A 23,221-nucleotide genomic window follows, 5' to 3' on the forward strand; every position below is an offset into this window, starting at 1 on the left:
GCAGAAGAGGGCTGCAGCGAGAACTGCAGTTGGCCAAGGGTAATTTTGAGCATACACTCACTCTCACACAACCTCAAGAGAGGGTGGCCCGGTTATATATATATGTATGTATATATGTAGGTACGGCGTCCGGCGTCCGGCGTTGACGGGTGTAACAATTGGACAAGTGAACGTATTATTATGACGTCTCGAGTGCATAAAGCATGTCAACTCAAAGATTAGCAGACCGTGAGTAATTATGTAAGAAAGTTATTCACACCAATGGGATATGGATTTAGCCAAGCGTAGAAAACTTATTTTGGAAAGTATAAAGTGAAAAGTATGGCCGCGTCGACAACTCGTCCGACTGCGAATGCCTGCTGATGAAATGCTGTGCAGTGGGGTTGACACAGAAATCGCGCAGCAAGCGCACGAACTGCTAACGTGAGGAGCGGCAAGTATGAGGCAGAGTGGCAGAACGGTTGGTTGGCAGAAAAGTTGCGAAAAGCTAGCAGAAAGTTTAGACAAATCTTATCGGGAACTTACAGTAAACTGAACAGCGTGCTGAGAGGAGGCATACATTTATTTGATGAAGGAAAGGATGTGATTTAGGTTTTAGATATTTATTTTTTGTAATTATTTTTCACGCATATACAAATCCAATGCACGAATTAATTTAATTTTTTATATTTAAACACGAAAAATATGCTTTGATTGCAACGAAACTTACCTTTGTGGAGAAAGCCAGTTCGATATGGCATGACTTCTTATGCCTCGTGGCTTTCACATTAGTTGTTTCTTGATCCGCCTGCCATTTTTCTCAATTTTCCGCCATTTTCCGAATTAAAACACATTTATGTTCGTATATATTTCTTATTTATTTATTCTTTTCTCCTTATAACATTAATTTTATACCTGCTAACTCATTATTTTTGCTATAATTGTGTTACTTCTCATTTAAATATTTACGCCTAACTGTATACTTCTAATTACAATGCAAATAATAAATACAGTGGTACGTTTCCTACTTGTCCTATTAGATGATCTGAGTTATAAATAACAATTAATATTTCATTTACTCCCATTAATTTGTACAAAATTATATATAACTGCATTTATCTATAATATGTATGTATATATATGCTTAGTCTAGTATATAATCCTATTTATATAACATATAATTCTCACTTTATACATGTACTTGGCTCATTTAGCTTAGGAGTTGTTTATAATTGCAACTAAAGCATTTGCAAAGTTAGTCTCACGTATACAGACACATACATAAGTACAATATAAATACAATAGCTCACATTGATATATATGTATATGTACTAAGAGTACTGTATGCTCAAGTAGTATGCATTTACGAATGCTTTAAGTTCCATAACTGTGAAGTTGATCATCCTTATGTACAGTTAACACACACACTGACATATATTTATTTACATAATACATGAGCACTGTAAGCGCTTCGTTCGTGCTATCTTACAAACAGTTTGTACAAACCGCGTTTACTATGTAACTCTTCCGTTAGCCAAGTTGCCTCATTTTCGATTCTAATTAATTAAATGTGAAATGCTTTCAACGCATCCGCACATATGTACACAGTGTTTACAGTTATTTGTCAAACTTTTTAAGCTTGCATTATACAATATATGTTAACAAAGTAAAAAATTCAGATTTGCGTTTTTACCGTTGCAGCGCGCAATATATATCACTTAGTGGTTGCGCTTTGAACCACAAAATAAATAGTAAATAAATTAGCTTTTGTACAAACGGCGTAAATTTCGCTGCCACCGCGAAGGACGGGCGTTTGCAAGCGCTTGCCATTTACAGCAATCCGTTTGTTTGGATGCGCAATGCCACTGTTGCAACAACATTTAGAAATTGATTTTATTGCCTATTCGTTTCACCAACGAAATTAATACTTTCGGTATTTATAAATATTTGTATATGTATCTAGTACAGCTACACACGCACGCACGCACATATGCAAATGCACAAATATCCATTCACTTCGCTATGTACATATCTACACATATTCTTCTATTTACACGAAAAACAGTAAAATATTTAAATACATAAATTCAGGATTATTTAAACCAATAACAGCTAGCCCTCGCATTTTCGCCATACATCTACATATGTATGCCTAACAACCGTTATCGCGCTCTTAAAAATTGGTAAAAAGCGAAAGCCGCTAGATATGTTTGTGGCTAAATATGTGTGAGTGTTTGTGTGATTTGGTTGCAGTTTTTTGTAACTACAGATGTGACTCCTGAAATTTCCTAAACTGGGTATAGGAATAAGGTTCCTGTTGGCAAAAATATATTTAACAAAAATATTACAAAATTTCACGCAAAATTAAAATCATAAAACTAGTATTTGCATATGTTTTAGGAAATCAAAATCTCTCTGGGCGGAAAAATTTAATTTTCATGTGCATATCTAAACATTCTATTATAAACAATACATATTTTTATTCACAAAAGCTCGAGGCATATATATATATATACGATATATTATATTACAACATCGACAAAATATCAAAGGCAATAATGCAATGATTTCCCTAAAAAAGCAAGAATTCAATAAAATAACAGTTTAAATGAAGGCAATGACAAAGCTTTGCTGAAAATTGGGCGTTTTGTTTTGTTAAAGCGCTTTTCCTTACTTTATTTTCTAATTCAATATTCTCAATGGAAGGCATGTTGTTTTTTCATAAAACTCAAGTTATTTCATGAATTCATTATTGTGCAGGGAAAACTAAAACAAAAAAATTGTGGCAAGTTTAACAAGTGCTTATCTACATACTTTAGCATGAAATCATTAATTGCATTTACTAAAGCAATTTATAAGAATGCATTTTCATTAGGCGAAGAATAATAGTGGAAGCACACTCGACCTATTTATACATACATTATTATACGTACTTATGGATATGCTTAGATATGTGATGGGTTTGAGAAAAATATAAATTCTTGACCTAATTAAAATTTTGAGGCTAAATTTGTTTTTGTCATAAAATTCTATTAGAAATTTAATGGCTGCAAAACTTCCGAGTAATTAATGACTAAAATTCAGATATTTCTTTTTTTAATAAATTTCGAGAGTTACTTTATCGTAAGTAGAATATTTGAGGTATGGAAAAACGTCTCAAAAATCCAGCATGTTTAAACAAAGGTGAATATTAAAATAGTGGTGACGCCAGGCAACACACCAAGGTAGAACTATACCTCTATTTTAAAGTATTATAAGCTTTTTAGTTGAGTTTTTGTGCTTGCCAGAAATGGTTTGCATTAAAATAAGGCAATAACAGGAATTTAAAGGAAAGAAAAAAGGAAGAATCTGACTATCCGCTCAAATAGGATTCCGAGACTTATCAGATTTTTTATCTTCTAGTTCTTCTCTAGTAAAACTCTACTTAGTTCAAAGGAACTTATTGCAATAAGAAGAAGGGTTCTTTAATATAAGCTGTCTTCGATTCACCATATTTTAGATCGCTTTTGCTCTTTAAAAGGTATAGCAATATAGCCGTTATCTTTAGTACTACCAAGATTTGCTTTTCATACTTATGTAAACCCTGAACAGGGTATATTAAGTTTGTCACGCAGTTTGTAACAACCAGAAGGAAGCGTCGGAGATATTATAAAGTATATATATAAATGATCAGTATGTCGAGCTGAGTCGATTTAGCCATGTCTGTCTGCCTGTCCGTCCGTCTGTCTGTATATATACGAACTAGTCTCGCAGTTTTTAAGACATCGTTTTGAAATTTTGTAAACGTCATTTTTTCTTCAAAAAGCTGCTTATTTGTCGGAACTGCCGATGTCGGACCACTATAGCATATAGCTGACGTACAAACTGAACGATCGGAATCAAGTTCTTTTATAGAAAACTTTCATATTTGACAAGATATATTCACGAAATTTGGTATGAGTTATTGTTTATAGAAATAATGTAATCTCTGAAAAAATTGTTCAGATCGGATTACTATAGCATATAGCTGCTATACAAACTAGTCACATAGTTACTAAAAGAGATGCACCTGTGAAGGGTATATTAGATTCTGCGTAGCCGAAGTTAACCTTTTTTCTTGTTTAGACTCGTTTTATTATTGTGAATGGTTTAAGTGATGAATGAAAATTTAAATTTCTGTTTTTCTTGTATTTTTAAAACTTTAAACTTCAAAACAATTATAGTAATTTATGGAAAACAAAAAAAGGGTTACAACAAAAAATTTTAACGCAAAGAGAAGAGCTTTTGCTCTAAAAAATATTCATAACGCAAGTTAGCGCTAGGGTTGCACAAGTGCTGCCCGTTTGTATGGGCATCTGGTATAGTTTGTTCGATTCGCCTGAGAGTACCGTTTGGCGAATCACAGCCATATTATATCAAAATCTGTGTGCGGAAGTCACTTTGTGTGGAGCCCTGATAAGATTTTATTAAATAGCGGACCTTTATCCTGACGTAAATAGAAGAATTAAAATAGAGGTACAAAATACCGAAGTTGCTATGCTGGCTATGTAATTTACAGTACATACTAAGCTTGCGTGTTGTTATGATAGTAGGTAATGATATGTTGAGTTTAGAAGCACACCTTCAAGGACTTGGGTTCGAACCTACATTTTATTTGATATTTCTGCAAAAATCTGATATTATTTTTATTTGAAGTGCTTCTATTCCATAAAAATGCACTTCTGTCATTAATTAAAAAAAAAAAAACTTAAAAGAACCGCAATTTTAGCTTAGAAAACAATTGTATGCCTGCAAAATTCCTACTCTAACGGCACAAAGAGCAGTTTGAACAAGTGTTACTATTTAAATATGTAAATATGATATGTTAAGAGCCTTGATAAATGACTTGGGGAGGTCGAAGGAAATTGCCTTAAGGTTTCCATTATATATTAGTATTTGTTTTTGTGTGTAAATGTGATATGAAAGTGTATGCAGCTGCATATATGTGTGGCAGTTAAAATTAAAGTACAGTTATTAAAACAAATGGTTGATATGTACAAATTTCCTATGGAAATAATTGAAAAATGTTCTTCATACTCTTCTCACTTTCATTCTGCTATTAGACTATATGGAATCTTCCAAAGTTACTTATTCTAACTTGACTTTTTATACATCTATATTTATGGTATTTCGTATAATTATTATTTAATTGAAATGCTTGGCTGCGCAAAATGCAAAATGACAGTGCGATTTTCGCTTCATTATAATTAAAATTTGGTTAAAAACAATAATTAATTAATTATATTTACATACACATACATAAACAGGTTGACACACATATACTTATACACGTATGTTTATAAACGGCAATGAGCGAGCATACCGGTAACTAAGCAAAGCAGCGCTGCCAGGATAATTGAACGCACACACACACATGTACAGTATTCATATATACATTGTACGTGAAAATATATAAGCAAATACAGCTTCATTATTATTATTTTTTTGCTATTTGCAATTTGTATTTAAAAGCTTTCACTAAACGCTTTCTCGTATTATTTGTTATTGTTGTTGGTTAAACACAAATTGGCAGTTTGTATTAGCTTAATTGAATATCGGGCTTACATATGCACAGACACACGTACAAAGTTGTTAGTCGACATATTATGAACTAATTCTGTTTGCAATGCAGAGCTTTTCGAGCTGAGTTCGGCAATACTGGCTATTTGCATATTAATAAATTATGCATGGCTTATTTATTTTGCTTTAATGGCGATTGATTAACGAAAAGCACTAAACACCTTTCATTGAGCATTCAGAAAAATACATATATATTTGCCCGGGAGGAGTTTCTCTTTACTAAATTCCGAAATGAAAATTTTAGAAGCGTTTACTTTTGATTATACTTGATGAGCTTTCGACATTTGTTGTTTCATACGAAGTTATGATCGCAGTTGGATTCCGCTGTTTTGTAATATTACTTTAACTCCATTATATACTTGTCAGTGAATGATAATGAAACCGCAAGGTACCATTTATATAAGATATGAAGTAAGGTGATGCATAGGTTTAACACAAGTTGAGCAAAAACACCCTCATGGACCGATGTTCGATTTGAATCGCAAAGAACTCAATTCACTTCTGAAGCTTATGGTTACTTGTGATGAAAAATAGGACATTTATGAGAACATGAAGTGAAACGATAGTGGCCAAATCGCGGTGAGTCGGAGCACATGCTGTAAAAGCCAGGGTTGGCTATCAGGAAGGTTTGCTTCGATACGGAATCATCTACAATGAGCTCCTTTCTTACGACAAAAGTTTTAAGTCGGACCTGTACTACTTACTATCAAAAATTGGAACTTCTGAAGAAAGCAATCAAAAGTGGACATCTCAGGCCAATAGGAATTGCGTTTCTGTTATGCTACACACATCGATACTAACACGCCAGAAGTTGCGGGAACTGGATCTACGCATTCTCCTTAAAGTTTAGACCGCGTATAATAAATAACTGCATAAGACAACTGATTAAGTAAAGCTTATGAAAACCGACGGTCACAGTTTTTTGCCAGAAAGGACGAGGGTTTCTATGAGTGTTGTATTGTGAAATCAGCTTCAAAATACTAACAAGTTTTCGAATTATGTATTCATATATCAAGTAAGTCAGACAAATCCAACTTTGCTAAATAAAATCCTCAATTTAGTGCAAAAATAATGTATTTATTTTAACCAAAGCTTAAATTGTTTGTCTAATGGACAATAAAGTGAATCATACATATTAAGCATAAGTGAGCAACACCTTTTAAAGACGAGAGCTTTAAAATAAGCTTTATTATTCGAATGTGGAAAATGGGTTAAACCGATTTTCTGCTTTTTGTTGGACTTCGCAGTGGTTCAATGGGAAAATTGCGCGCGCTTTCAACGTGCTTGGCTGTAAAAACTGTTAACTGTTCCGTTAAATCAGGCAAATATTTATTGCAAAATAGCGGTATTTATTTTGTCACTTGGTAGATTGCTCATTTGCCGCAACAACAGCCGCAGTACAAACACGAGTAAACAACCTTCGGTAAATAATACAGGTTATAAATTGATTTTACCCGTGTTTTGTACATACACATACATGTACATATGTATAGTATGTGTGTGCCAGCATTTGTTGCGAATAAAGAAAATAAAATAACCAAAGCTGCGCTCGCACAGACGCGGATGTTTAAACCACATTTAAAAATGGACGTCGAAGAACAAATTATTAATTTACGTCAGTCTATTTTAGTCCATCCATCATTACTCATACATACATATATATAATACTTATAGTATATACACAACATATACACATACACAACATATTTTATTTATAGTCATATGTGTGTTATTTTTCGCTTTTATCTATTTATATACAACTTTCCTGGATGCGATTCGATGTGGTTACCACTTCCGGCCGAAATCGATATTCGCTGAGCGACGAAGTCACCGACGGATTATTTGGACTGAGTAAACTCACTTCCATTGGCTGCGGCTGTGGTGTCGAGTGATATGTTGAGGATAGTGATGATGTTGCTGTAGTTGTTGTGTTATAAAGCGAGATGTTCAGCGGTGGACTACACGTGGTTATACCCTTCTTATTCAACGTTGCATAACTCTGTGTCCGCATTGATGATGAGATTGAATTTTGGTGAGCAGATGGAACGGTGCAAGTTCATGAAAGCGTGTGGTGCATGATTGGATGACAGGTGTGATGTGAAAAGAAAGAAGAAAAAGTGTTTGTTTTATTAGAATTACATGTAATGAGAATTCTATAATTAGTTTAGCGACTCTCCACATTAAATTGTGGAACTTTTTATTTAAAAATACGCTTGAAAGTTTGTGCCCTTTCATAACAGAGGCTCAACTGATAATGACCGATATTGTGAGTTGAAGCCCTACGAAATATTCATGGCCTTTCAAAAAGCACTTGTCCCTCATGAACAATAATCTCCATCTCCGTAAAAAATACAAAAAAAAACTGTTCTTTTTCAACAATATCCCCGCGTTTGCCTGTTTCTTCTTTTTTAAGCGCTCTGCTGAAATGGCCGCATCTACATTGAAATATAGGTCTGTGACGAAATATTGGTTCATGGGAAGCCTTTTATTTACATTTGAACGATTATCCTTGCAACTACAAAGGAACTGTAACGCTGAAATGTGTGTCACTTCTCGTCGTATTATGTTCTCTGCCTCTATCCAGCGGCAGTCTTGCCTACGCGGCACGATTTTAATCCTACTCACATATATATCTGTGTGCATATACTCTGACATTGTCCTCGTTGCTGAAATTTTTATGCTACTTGCAGTTGCTTGTGGAAAGCAGGCTGCTGGGCGCGGGACGAGGATATCATGGAGAGGCGATGTGGTGCGACAGTGCGGCGAATTCCCTTGAATCCCTGAAGCATTTGTTGATGACGAGCTGTTTAGCGCTACCCTGAATTTGCATGCATGAGAAGTAATTATCGTAATGTATATGTAGGTGTGTGTGTGTGTGTGGTATTGGTTTAGTGTGCATTCTTTATAGTTTGTTATTTGCAGCAATGTTGCAATGTTTACTTTCATTATTATGCGATGACAATTTTTTAGTTTTCGTGTCACTGCACCTACTGCTCTCTGTGCTTTCTTATGCTCGCCATACACTTATGTAAGTACTATGTGGGTAGAAGTGGCGCGCGGGGGGATATACAGGGGCAACAGCTAGCTAGTTTGTTTGAGAGTAACTAAAGGTTATCGTCTGTTACTCACCAATTGTTTGCTTGGCCTAAATGTGTAGTGCAACACTTCGTTGCCAACGCCAATGCCGCCAACACTTCCAACACTGCTGTTTCCGACCAATGAGCCCAGACTGGAGATGCCGTCGGCGCTGCTCAGTGTTGAGCTGTTCGTGATGCCGCCAATCACGCTCCCGCTACTCAATGTGCCAGCGCGCTCCGTGTCCGCAAGACTGCTGTAGTCGCGTTGCAGTAGGCGCGCTGAGGGGCTGCGGAATATGGGCGAGGCCACCTGCGACTTCAGTGGACGTTTTTCTGAAATTTAAGTAAACACAGTGCTTTATTGTTGCGCTCAACTATATGTATATATATGTATGTATATATAATATTTTGCTCTCTGCCAGGTTGTCAAGGTGCATGAGAACCAGTCAATCCTTTATATTGCGTAAAACCACGAAAATAAAGAAAATCAAAACATAAATAGAAAGAAACAGCCGACTGACCTACTTTGCTGGTGCACACTGAGCTAGGTACTTAGGGCGTTAAAATATTTGCTTAACCTTAAATTAGTGCACTAAAAGTATTGTGCATTAAGTTGAGTAATTGCGACAATGCATTATTAAAATGAATTAGAAAATGCTCTGTTTGTAGATGTAGCACACTCATATCGATGAACATATTTATTTAACACAATAGTTTTCAAAAAAAGTTAACCTGATACTTACTCCAGGGAGTATGATATTTTCACCGTTAAAATGGATATTACAAAACATGGCACTAACAAATTGCGCTAAATAAATTCAAAATAGCCAACTACACCGAAAAAACACTTTCCTAACTGGCAGCATACTAAAACCCCACGGGAAGATATGTTCAATCCTCTATAAGAGAGTGGTACTACTTTGAACTAAGTAGAGAGAAATAACGCCCCTCTCGACGAACAAAAACGAAACTCTTTAAGTCACTTATTATTCCCGCCTGTTATATGGTGAAGAGGCATGGACGATGAAAATATCTGATGAGTTACTCCATGTTTCCCAATCCTTTGGTGCGAATGCATATTGAACTGAACGCGCTCGTCAGTGGAAGACTTGGTTCTTTATGATATGTCAAAACCCCTAGCTATAGACTATAAGATCCTTATAAAGCCCTGAAATACCTTGAGCCTATCATCAATCTTTTATGGTGACTAATATCGAGCCCGATTCGCCCGTTTCACCGCAGGTTTGATGCAAATTTGTTAATGACGATTCTATTACGTGCTATGGATGAAATTATTGGCACCAAAGAACTCAGCCATTTACATCCTATGACTATGATTACATGTGATACCATCTTATACAGGATTTTCGAATGCGAGGAGATAAATGCCGAACAAACGAATGTGTGTCAACAAATTATCTACAAATATTTTTTTCAGTGTCTCATGAAAATTTGAAAATTAATAACTGTTTGCCGTTGGCTCGATGGCAAGTGGCGCATTATTTGTATATTAGCATAACATCATAACACTTACCATATTGATTGGGTATAACATCTGGATCCGTGTCATCACCTTCCAACGCATCGCCCATCACCAGTGGACTTTGCCGATGATGGCTGGTTGCCGTTGACCGCAACGTGGACGAATCGATGCCAATCAAGCCACCCATGACGCCACCGCCACCACCACCCATGACACCGCCGACAGAGGGTGAGTTGCCACCACCGCCATTGGCACCTTCGCTGACATTCGGCTGTAGTAGACTGTGATGGGCCTGGTGATTGCTTTGCTCGTGATTATGCTGCAAATGTTGGTGATGGTGGTTGTTCGGTTGTAAGGGATCTAGCTGACAATCGGGCGGTATTGAAAGTTGCGTGTGCTTCGTTGGTTTTAAATTACCATCATTTTGCCTGAAATGTAAGTCGCAAGAAAGTGATAAATGTCAGCATATAAATAAACATGTTTAATGTAAACCGCAACGGAATATGAGGCAAATGGTAAATGGTGTACGATAATTTGATAATGGTCACTGATGATTTTCCGCCGTTGGTGAAAAAAAGCGAAATATATTTTTATAAGGAATTTAAATTTAAAATAAATTGAAGGAAAGAAATTGATGTGCCACCAGTAAAGTGTGGTGATAGACGGAGACTTTGGCAAGGGAATATAACAGCCGCTTTTATTTATTAAACGCCTCCAAGAGCGAAGTCAAGCAGGCAGCTGGATGTGGATATGGCCTATGTTCCATGAAATTATGAGAGTGTTATCAAATTGCATCTTAATTTTGGTTGATATATTTTTAGCTTACCATAGTATTTGACATGAACATTTAAAATTACAGTCTTTATGAATATTCTCAATTTACTCAGTCCATATTTTTTAGATGAGTACTTCACACTCACTTAAATGTTTTTGTTTTATGATATTTAGAGTTTAATTTTCACAAATCTTTCAGCGTAGCTGAGCGGATATTGTCAGTAAAGTACCAAATGTTGGTTTCCAATTGAGAAGATTTTAGTTGCCAAACGTTCATTTCATGAAATATTAATAGCTAGAGCCAAAATGCCAAAACAGCTAGTGTTCTATGGTATGGTATGGGTCAGAAGAACCAAAATATACGGGAGATTTGTCTGCCTGTTTTTAGAGCTCAGCAGGATTTTTTGAGTTTTTCATCTCATTTTCAGAAGTTGATGAAATAATTTTATGAAGCAACTTAAATAGAACAAATATTTGCCTGGTCGAAATGCTCTAACGAGTCAACGGATGGACCAACATTTCAAGGAGATAATTTCCAAAAAAAAAAATTTCAAAGAATATTCTTTCCAATGGTAATGAACATTCTTATTCAATTTGAAGTTTCTGTGTTTTTTCTTTAAAAAGGTAGGGGATCTCTAAATGGATCATCCTTTACAACTGAAAACTTTCAAATTTATGAACCTCTTCTGCGATTGAAATACAATTTAAAGACAAATAAATGGACAGAATCTTAATCTCGTGGCACTTACCTGTTCGAGAACCGTCTGTAAATTGCCGCCAGCGCTATGCAGGATATGGCGAAGAGCAGCGCACAGAAGAGTGTTAGGCCCGCCAGAAATGGTGAAAGAGGTACCGTTAAGCCATTCGATGCACCTGAAATGAAAGCAAATATAATACGCATAAATAAAACGGTATATTGGTGCCAAGTATTCGAGACAAATAAATATATTTTATGCCGGCGATATGAAAGAACCTGCAGTGTGTGTTGAATCGGTGGTTTATGTGTGTTGATAAGCGTTTTGTGCAATCACAATAACGGTAACTGCGCTATTTAACTTTGCTGCATAAAAGTTTGCGCATTACAGTCGACCTATTTAGACCATTTACTGCCAGCTGCCTCACGCATTAACACCACACAAAACTTTCTGGCAAATACTTTCAAAAAATCAAAGGTTAGCACAGTACGACTGAGACACTCATACACACACACACACGTGCATACATTGCATTATCTGATAAATGTGCGGTGTTGCGGTTGGAGAGGATAATAATAAAGTGGCGCGCCACAATTTGTGCAACGCGCTGGAACGATATTTTGAAGGAGATATAATTGCACCTTTCGGTGAAAATTGGCGCATATTCATACATTTATAGAAGTTTTGCTCGCATGCATAATAAGTTGCCACCACAATGGAGTACTGTGTCTGTACGTTCGTGGCATGAATGAAGCCAATGTGGAATATCGCTGCAATATCAGTAGAAAAACACAAAAAGGAGCAAACAAACAATTAAATAATCGCAACTTTTCATACTGAATCGCACTCGCTGTGCAAGGAGTCACACGATATGAAAGCATACACACACGCACGCACATACATACAGTTTAGTATTTGTTCGCACAGCGAACTGCATTCAGGCCACAGCGGTTCGTTGGCTTGGAAAGCAACACAAACAAAAGAATACAGAATTGAGGAAATAGAACAAACTTTTAGCGAGTAACTTTAATCCAATAAAAGAGCGAGGACACCGCTGCTATCACAACACCTATACTCTTTGCCATCGCGAGTAGAATCTTTAAGATGCTCCAAAAGCTAACGGTTCACGACCAAATACTAAATGCAGCAGTAACAAACATATCGGTTCATCGGAGTTACAGCGAAAGTCACAATTTTGCTAAAGTCAGCTTTCGTATCACCAAAATCGATTGAGATGGTTGTTAAATCAGTTAGTTTTGGGTAGGGAACCCATGGTTGTATGGTAAATTCTTATTTAATTTGGTAAAAAATTCCATTTTTAATTTACGTATGTTATGAGGTCACTTCACTACAAGCCTCAAAACATTCGTGGCGAATTTTTGGAGAATGACAACAAGAACAAACCAAAAATTATAAACTCATTGCCACTCGGTTGTGCATTAATATTTATGTATCTGCTCTTTTTCTGCGGTGAAATTTCTTAATCCCACCAGCGTTGTTAGCACACAGTTCTTTTCAATACTTCAAGGAAAGGAAAGTGGCACAGGCACACACACTTTCGCACACTTTTTACAACAAAGTGTAAAATAGAAAAGAACTTGCGAGCGGCGAACGCAAAGGATAAGCGAAAAGTAGTTGTTGACAACATCTTTGAAAAGGTGTTTTGAAATAGATTGAAACCGAAGTGCAAAAGTTGCAGGAACTGCAAGTGACGTAAAACATAAATAGTAAATTTGTGCTTGAATAAGAGAAAAAGAGGATGAGGAAGTATGAAATTTCTTATCGCACACAGAAAAGGCCATTGAGGCATTCAGAAATAATTTTATAGTTACTTAATAAATTATTTACATTTCGAAAAATACATACAAAAAAACTTTTAATTTCTTTTTAAAGTGGTTACTTATGTAATTTTTATGATTACTAAGATTATTTAATAAACAAGAATAACTTTGCAGTGTTGGTATAACGTGAATTCGGAGCGAGTCATGCTTATCGGTAAGGGGTATCTCTAAATTTATATATGAATGAGAAAATTTCCAATAAGTTCATGTAAATGCATTTCTATACGTACTCCAGCATTTAGTCTAATACTATCTTTCAAGAAAAAAAATATTGCTTTAAATGCGAAACGAATGCGCCAGCTGGTGGCAGTTCAACTCGGTGCATTTGCGCAAATCCTCTAATGGTGCGTAAGATTTTCTACGAACGCGGAAATATCAATAAAAATTGCGTTATGTAAAACAGCAGTGAGGGAAGACGACTTCAGATAGATAGTAGTAGAAAGTGGTAAAGGGTGCTTCCTTTGATGATGATTGATGACTTTCCTTTTACCTCTCTTTAATGGCAGGGGAGTAGCAGGCCCTCTTGAATTGATCCGCAAGTATCTTCTACAATTTGAGGACAAACTACCAGTAAGGGGCATATTTCCGCAGCTGAGGATGCTGATATAATTTTAAAAATCTTGCATTTCATATAAACATTAACTCTACCAAGGCACCAGGAGTGTTAAAGCCATGCTGGGTGAATTGATCTCGCTTCTTTTGTGATGCTTCTTTAACAATCTAAACAAACGATGACAAAGGGCGAAACCCTGTAAAACTACTCCGCACATCTTTTCGTTTCGAGAATGTAAAACGGATAATGCATTGCGACAAATGCCACCAGCCAACGTAGCAGCTACCGCATATGCCCACAGTTCCTGCGCGTGGCGTGCGAGTCTCTTGAATTTCTATTTTGCAAAGTGTCAAGCGTGAGAGAGAATGAATGAATGAAATCAACATTTCTCAGGTGAATGCATTACTGTTGTAAAGGCACGTTGCACGTAACGCATTATGCTGCGACGACGACGACTACAAAAACAACAATTTAGCATATAACGAACGTTGATGGCGATTTATTTAGATTAGGAAAGTTCTAAACCCGCAAAGTGCAAAAAAGTCTCTCAGCAATCCACCTGCAGACTCGGCGACACACACCTTTCTGCTTACATACATACACACGTACCATGGCTTATCCGAAGTAATTCGCAGGATTGATTGTCGAAATTTGTGCAGTTATTTATTTTCACTTAACGTAGTAACTATTTTATACCATTTAACTAACCTGTAAATTTGGCCACGCCTTTGAAGTTTATGTCGTCAATTATGGTTGGCTCCGAACGTCCCTTGGCATTCATGGCGAATATGATCATTCGATATGTTGCTGTCGGATCGAGATTTTCGATGAGAAAACTCACTGGCGGATGCTGCGGGCGAGAAAATAAAAAAAATTCAGAAGTAGTAACTTAATATTTATATTTCAAAATAGCGGATTGACAATAACTTAAATCCTGAAGCACGAAGATGTAAATTTTTAAAATAGAATTATTTTTTTCTGTTAGACTATATGCTGAAAACAACTTAAATACTTGCTTTCAGAAGATTTATTAGATTTCTAAAGATCCTACTCAGTCAACACATCTCATTCCATTTACGGAGCTAAATGCTTAATGACTTTAATGAAGCTTTTTTCAAAATTTCAAATTTAATGTACGGCTTTTGGGCAAAAGCTGAAATATCTTAAATGTCTTGCACGAACCCTTACAACAACTAAATCGTCACGAATTCTTCGCAAAATTTTCCACAGGCGTTGTAATGAACCGAAGAGTTAGCCTTTATGATATTTTAAGCCAATACTTAAGAACAATTCTTTTAAAATTATTCAGGTCATAAGAGTATTGCCAACTAAGGCGAGGCGAGGTGAAACAGTATATTTCAGCCTTTCGACAGAAAAGTTTCGTGAGCAACAAATTACAAAGCAGCACAAAACTTCGCAGAAATTTTTAACCTAGACGAAAATACAACAACTCAAGTTGACAACAGAATTCCTACAACTAAGGTGAGCTCCTTGACAGGTAGAGCAGCAGTCGGGGTAAAAATTCAAAAGTTAACATTAAAAGTTGTTGTAGGGCTTTATGTACTCACACTCTATACGTGTGTATATATATATACTCGTATGTTCGTATTATATAAATGAAAACATCCGAATAAATTGGTGAGCGCAGGTTAAGTCCACATCGTGCAAGTGTGTTGGAGAAAATATTTTTCTTGCACCACTTTAGCGACTTTTCAGTCATATAATTTTTCACAAGTACTGAATAAATAAAAAACTGTCTTTTTCGCGAAATGTTCCTAAAATTAGAGGCATTTGCAAAATAGCAATTAAGCGAGCGTTTTAGTGACAGGAAAAATTTAAATATGATAAAATATTTTTATAAATAAATACAACAAAATGAAAAATAATGAGACAAAATGAAAATAATAACGTAAGATATGTCTGTCTCATAAAGATCGCCGTTGAAGCGAATTTACGCAAAACTGGCAAATTTGGTTACAAAATTCCTTTATAGAGAGGGTATGATCTCCACCTCATCCGGTTTTCTTTTAATATATTGTATGTTTGAACTACCCTTTTCTTTACTGAATTTTACATTTTTGCGAGACATTTTATCAAACAATTAGTTCAAAGGTATTAGATCCTCAATATAAAGCAGTACAAATGAGAAGGATACGTTCAACCCAGGTATCCTTCCAATTCATTTTAGTTTAGAAAATGTCTGCAATATTTTGTGCCTAACCTTCGGTTGGAAGCCCTATAACTGAGAAAATGAAAAACTAAGAACGTTGAGCTTATTAAATCTCTTAACTTTTGGCTCAAGGTTACTTCCGTCCAAAAAGTCGTCCAAAATTTCTTTTACGTTAATCCTAAATTTTGATTTTGGGTAATCCAGCGTTTACTTGTATGTCACAGTGTAAAATACCTCAAATATGTACATATTCGTAAACATGAATATATTATTTTATTTGCTCTATATGCTTTGCGCCTTCACTTGGCACATTTCTGGTTATTTTTTAATGAGATTAAATGTGTTATTAAATATAACTTTAGTACTTACCGACAAACTTAAATTCCGTGCTAAACGCAAATTATTCAACTCCACTAATTCTAAAATGAAGCCTTGAGGTAGTCCACCGTCGAAACCCTCCAGACAATCAACTTGCAGTGAATCGGTGGATTGATTCGTGACAGTGCAATTTTGCAATGGAAATGGACGGCCTGGAAAGAGAATAACAAAGAGTAAAATAAGATGATGCCTATGAGATCTCCACTTCTGTGAGAGAATGATACAATTGATAAATTTTAAGTTATGATAGTCAATAATTTGTTCGGTTAATTGGAGTTATGAACAGAGCTGTGCATATATGAAAAAATAGCTTGTTTATAATAATCATAATACTCGTACTATTACTATAAATATTATGATAATATTTTAAGAATTTACTCACCTGCAGCGACGATTTGAAAAATGCAGGGGTTCTTTTGCTGGCCAATAGAGTTTCGTCCCCAGCAAGATATTGTGCCATAATCGAGGTCCGTTGCTGGAGTGTAGTTTAGTCGCGACATGCCAGTCTAGGAATACAAATTACAACAAATTTATTATTTCTATATGGTAATCGATTGCTCGTTGCTCTAAATCTTAAACATGATTATAGGATTATGGATTAGAATTTCAGATGAGGTTAGGTAAATGCTACTGATCCCACTGCTTGGTACGATAACTACTATTAGATTCGCTTTTACCCTATTTGCAGTAGCAAATATAACATTACTCTTAGGGTTCCTTGAATCGGACGTGTTGGACATCAGTTCCAAATATTTTTTTACTGTTTTTTGCAGTAATAAAGCTTTACTAGAACCAAAAGTTCTTACTGGGTTCATTAATGTAAAAATGGTTTGTCGATATATAACGGGAAATGCATACAAATTTCTTCCAAAAATCCTTTCAATTTAATTTTAGAACAATTAAACACTGTAAAAATACTCTTAGCAGAAATCTTTCAAAAAATTGAAGAAGTAACGAAATGTGGGTTGTAATTTATTCATTAGTGAAGTTTGTGAGGTTTCAGGATTTCTGGTTTATTTGCTTTTAATGAATGCTACAGCTATCAATTTGTACCATTTGACACGCCCAATGTTCATTAGTTGCTCAGAGTAACTTGGAGCGAAAGCGAAACACATAAGTGAGAAGGTTAACTAACAAAAACAAAAACAAAAAATTAAAGCAGTGCGAATCGTAGTCAAGTGAATTAAAAGTGGGGAGAAATGAAAAGCGACCACGCTCGGGGGATCCAAAATGCCCCACGCAGCTTTCAGCAAGACAAGCGGATCCATGACAGCCCAATGGAGAACAACGAGTCACGAGTGCTTTGAAAGTAGGAAAGTGTGTGTGTAAGTACTGTATAAATGTGCGATGCTACCGACACCCACTGAATAGGTCGAGTTCAATAGCGGAGCCTCAATGCGCCCTCATTGCACAGCTATCGGCACTCTCTATCTCTACTTATGCTGTGTGTATGTATGTAGGTGCATATTAATGTGTGGGATAATTACCTCCGTTGAGTGCAGTCGGGCGGGCAATTCTGTTTGTTCGCCGGACGAGTTAAATGTCCATGTAAATGCCTCCGCTGGCGGTGATGAGTCCACTTCACATTTTAGCAGCAGAGTTTCGTGCTTTAGGGCGCCCAGCAGCTCTTCATGATCGGTGGCACAAATGGGTGCAACTGCAAGCAAGAAAAAAGTGAAACAAGTGCCAGACAAATGTTGAAAAAGAAAGTTCGAAAATGAATACACAGTGAAGCATAAAAGCATATTTATATGTAAGAACGAGTGAGTTGAATCATGCTTGCGCCCTTAGAGAGGTTATTGCGTGGGATGGGCCGCTGATCTTTTGTTTACGTCGACAAGGCTTGCAGTGTGTACGGCAAGTGCCAGCGAGCTGAAAAAACTTAAGTGTAAGAAACAAAATTGCTGCTTGCGGATGCCCAACGCTTCGCATAATGAAATGAATGCAGTGCCGCGTGCGAAAGACCCTTGCAACGCGTTCTGCTATCTACTCGGCTGCGTTTGGTGCTTCCTGCACCCTAGAACTCCTCACCAACTGCAAATGTTCGTTCGCAACCTGCCTCCGCTTCCCTTAAAAGCTGTTGTTTTTGGTTTTTTGTATGTGTGCCATTGGTTGCTATTTTTTCGCTTACGCCATGCTTTCGCTGTTCTCTCGCTATTCTGTGGGTTTTTTATTTCCATTTCTATTTTTTGTTTCTGCGAGTGTAATTAGCCTGAAAGTCGCCGCGTTGGCTTGAAATTGCAATTAAGTATCAAGTCAGCATGTGAAAGGCAACGGGCAGCTGCAACAGCAAAAACACGCCAACACACACTGCTGTAAAATCATGCTGCAACAGAACGTGTCCGAGGGGAAGGTTCCGCATTCGTTGAGCTTTTTTGTTGCTGAAGGAATTCAGCGCAATTTTTCGCTCGGCACTTAATTTTTGTCATTTTTCTTTTCTTTTCTTGCAGTTTGTGGATTTTGTTTATTTATCTTAGCCGCTGTTGTTGGCTTCCGGCGTTGCTGAAAATGCAATTATTTATATACGCAGAATCTGGCGCTGGGTTTTAATTCGCCTTTAAAGTTTCTAAGTACGTTATAAATATTTTAATGCGAATTAAACTTGACGCTTCTGTCTTTGTGAGTGCCCAGTGTCTTTTACTGTCTTTTACTGTCGCAGTGCCAGCGAAGACTCGACGAGCAAATATATTTCCAAAACATGGAACTCAGAAGGGATAAATGCTTCATTTCTTGTTAACTTACTCTTACATTTTTGTTGCCAACAAGGAGTAAAACCTTTTGAATTGCCAATGAGATGAATAATAACGGAGGTTAATGGATTTAAGGATGTACACACCGTTACGGATCCACTTATTCCACAATGTTGAAATATCTACCATGAAACGCGCTATGAAGCAAGGGAAGCCATAACGAGATATACACTGGATACGGTAAAGGCTACTCCCATTAAAGCCGCAAGTAAAATTTGATTAATCCTTCCCGTAAATTAGCAGTCCGAATTAAATTTAGAGTCTTGATTTCAACCTTTGCAGCACTAAACACTCGAAAGGTTTAACATAATTTTTTTGTGTTCCAAAATGTGCTTTTCTTCTTTTACCGTGATCATCTTATTTATAGCTTTCATTTTTAAGTCTCGCAATTCAAAAAGTACAAGTGCTGTTGTTACATTGCTCTGCAAATTAGTCTTAAGTTATAATTTTTTCGATTTTCACATATCATTACGTAAGAAGTACTAAGGTTCGGTATGTGGTAAACCCTGTGTTCCTATCTGGCAACTCACAACATTGTAGTAAAGCTTGAAATGTTTGGAGTTATACATTCTCAGAACGCTATGATATACGAACATTATTTAGTTTTTTACAGTAACTTAAAATATTCATCTCGGGCGAAAAATCTAATTAAATCGTGAACATTTCCCCGCGACTATTTTTTACAACCTTCGATGAGGATTAACTCAATAACAGTCCACTGATGAACTTAATTGATTTTTTTTGCGATGAAGCTCCGTCAATGACCAGTGTTTATCGAGGTCGCAGATCATACAAATTTCGTGAAGGTCGTCCAAAATCAGTTCTTGTACCAGAAACTATTGGTGCTGTTCGCACACTGATACGAGTATTTCAAGATCATCATGTGACCTATCTTGACAATGAGGCAACTAAATAGGCAGTGGTGAGAACAGCATAAATTCAGTATTGCATGAATATTTGACTATGAAATAATGTGTTCATGCTGCGCAAAAAAAAATCGTTTTGATTGTTTGAGGGAATTGTTAAAAAAGTTCTATAGCGTTGTTTCGAAACACGTCTATGACAACGTGACAGACGATAAACGAAAGCTATTTCCAGATAAGCCGAATCCAACAAAATTTTTTAAATGTCTTTTTCACAACCCAAGTTTTGGAGATCCCTCAATCAGAGTGTCAAGAGTGGTTCAAGCGCATTTAAAAGTGTGTAGATTTGCGATTTCCTATTATTAGTATTAGGTTTTGTTCTCTAAGACCGAAATATAAAAGGCAACCCTTGTATCAACAAACATATGGCATATTTTGGAAATTTTTAAACAATAGGCGAACGCAGGGGCATTGAGTGAGCCACAAACGCACATTCAAAGCGGACACCCTGCTGCGCCTTATTTTCCACAATAATCCAAAATTCTAGGCGCAAATCCCTTTATACATTTATCCGTTCATTCTTAAAGTGTCAGAGTGGCCGCTGAAGCTGCCAGGCGCTTGAAAAGCTTCGCCGAAACTCGGCACCCCCACTGTCTGCAGTGTCGGCTTAGCGAATTATGTTCGTACTGTTTTTATTATTTTACGTCTTCGTAATCTTATTGAAGTCTTTGACTGGGCACCCACGCTGTTGTGCCACTTCTCATTTTTTATATATTTGATTACTTTTGTTTATTCCACTTTATAAGCGAATTAGAAGCCAGAAAGAAATCTCCATGAAAATGAAAAATCTAACAAAAGTTTTACGCTTGATCTGCATTTTGTCTGCGCCCTGCCATCCTTTCTTTGCACTTTTTCCTATATTCGCCATGGGATGGTGGCGATGATGGCGCAGTTCGTGTGTACTTGCAGTCGAGCGAACGCGTCCAGCTTATTTTTTCACTTTACTACGGATTTTTTATTGTTTTGATTTTCGTACTAAATGCCTTTTACGAATGCAAAATAGTGCCGCTCAAAGCCGGCAGCTGTTATGGGTGACAAACTTCGAGACGCCTCTATCTCAGCCGTCCTTTTCAGCGGCCCATCTCGCCTCTTTTGACGTCTCTAACGCGACTTACTACCGACTGTAAGTCTCTAAAAATATTCATTACTCTAAAATGGTTGCCTTGCCGTCCGCCAAAGCGCCTGCCTTTCAACGCTAAGTCTCAATGCTTTCGTTTTACTGTTCTTGAGTTATTTTCCTTTCAACTTAACTCCACGCTCGGGCAGCTATTTCGCGACGCTTTAACTGTCCGCAGTTACACTTCATTTCATTTTGCCGACTCCGTCGTCAGTTTTAAGGGAAATGTGTGGATGGCTGTACGAGTGTGAATCAGTGGTTCGCCAGTGCGTCGACTGGTTCGTTTATTCACTGCATTATTCGCTTTCATTTATTTTCTTTTCGTGCGCTTTCTTCGGTGGGATTAATCGAGTTGAGGGTTTTCTTGTGATCCCTAAGGCCTTTGCCACTGCACCCTTGACTTTTTTTGGGAAAATTTGCATGCCCATATATCTACGTATGGGGCAAGCAGGACAGCAGCGGCTGGACGAAAAGGCCTACTTTTTATTTTCTTTTGGGTACAACAACTTTTGAGACACTTTGCATTCGCTATAAAGCTTTTTAATGCATAAAAGCGCTTAGAAACTTTTTACTTAAGTGTGTTAATGTACTTACATAAGTGTTTAAGTGCGCTCTTAAATTTCGTCGATTGCAACTCTTTGGCCAGGGCAATTTAAAATATAAACTTTAATTATTGAGGATGAATAATTTTGAAGTCCTAAGTTCGGAACAAATCAAGCTCCATTTTGCTGGCGTCCGTTTTTCTTTCATACATACATGAAAGTTCTTTCTTTTGTCAAGATTTTTGACTTTTCTTGTCAACACTATGTCCTCCAACTATAGCAGACAGATTCTTTTTTGTTAGCGACGAGTCGAACATTGGACTGCAAAAATCCTTTTGAGTAGTTCTGAGAAATCCGCCACAGCGCTTAGCAAATTAGCATGAACTACTATTATTCCGTTAATACGATTTTCTAACGGAAAATGCTTTGTAAATAACATTATTGACGAGCATTCGTTAGCTCAGTACTAACTTACACACCAGAATACCGATTATAAAACATGTCCGTTTGTATGTCCGCATGTAAGTGTCGACGTGCTTAAAATGTATGAACACATGCGCTCACTTACTGACTCACTCACTCACGCTCACTATAAATCATACATATGTAATAACATCAGAAAGTAATCAGCAATGATGAAATCAAATTGTTTTCACTCGGTACTTACAGCGTATATGCAACGAAACCGGATTACTGGCGCCCCTTCCCTCCGAGTTCACAGCCAAACACGTGTAATCACCAGCGGATGCACGTGAGACACTCTGCAGCACGAGTGATTGATCCGAAAGGATAATGCCAGCTGAGATGTTGTGATGCAGTTCCTTGCCCTAAAGTGCAATGATGCATCCGTATGAGCCAATGATAAATTGTTATTGTCGTTGTTTTTCGCAGTTCGGTGAGGGTGGCGGAAAGCACAGCGTTGCGTAAAAGGAACGGGAAGAGAATGAAAAGAATATGAGATAAGTGAAAAAAACGAATTTAAGTATATTGTACAATATTCTTAAGTCTGCGCGAAGTAACGTTGAGCAAACGATGAAATGAACGCATCAACGCCACTAAGAATGCCGGCAGCAAACAATGAAAATGATATGTGAAGAGCAGAGCGCGTCAGCTTAAGAGCATTGCCTGGCGAAAGTGCACATGACCATCTGAACTTTAAGGCGGAGTAAATTGCCTTTATATAAATTGAGCGAAGTCGTTGTTGAATTATCAGCAAAAGTGGCGCAAAAAAACTACACCATATATAGTAGAACATTGCGGAAGTTTCAGACTGCATTCAAGGTTTTCGAATATAATGGATGTATAAAGCTTTAGGTTTGAAAAATTTCCTTCCAAAAATTA

General features: G+C 36.8%; 1 protein-coding gene across 3 annotated transcripts in view; it reads right to left on the minus strand.

Moving 5' to 3' along the window:
- Positions 1-832: 832 nt before the first annotated feature.
- The window catches only part of LOC105233943 (uncharacterized), a 119,257-nt gene continuing 96,868 nt past the window's right edge, over positions 833-23,221 (minus strand). For 2 of the 3 annotated variants that reach the window (XM_011216121.4, XM_049446992.1), the window contains exons 10-18: positions 22,548-22,707; positions 18,036-18,205; positions 16,931-17,054; positions 16,540-16,700; positions 14,709-14,850; positions 11,661-11,784; positions 10,189-10,565; positions 8,707-8,987; positions 833-7,576 (exon numbers count right to left, since the gene is read on the minus strand). In XM_011216121.4, coding sequence (XP_011214423.3) covers positions 7,328-7,576; positions 8,707-8,987; positions 10,189-10,565; positions 11,661-11,784; positions 14,709-14,850; positions 16,540-16,700; positions 16,931-17,054; positions 18,036-18,205; positions 22,548-22,707 — 1,788 coding nt within the window. In that variant the 3' untranslated portion in view covers positions 833-7,327. The remainder of the gene's footprint in view (positions 7,577-8,706; positions 8,988-10,188; positions 10,566-11,660; positions 11,785-14,708; positions 14,851-16,539; positions 16,701-16,930; positions 17,055-18,035; positions 18,206-22,547; positions 22,708-23,221) is intronic. The other variant, XM_019993051.3, reaches the window with a different exon arrangement.

This window comes from Bactrocera dorsalis, chromosome 2, assembly GCF_023373825.1.
Source record: "Bactrocera dorsalis isolate Fly_Bdor chromosome 2, ASM2337382v1, whole genome shotgun sequence".
Classification (NCBI taxonomy): Eukaryota; Metazoa; Arthropoda; class Insecta; order Diptera; family Tephritidae; genus Bactrocera; species Bactrocera dorsalis.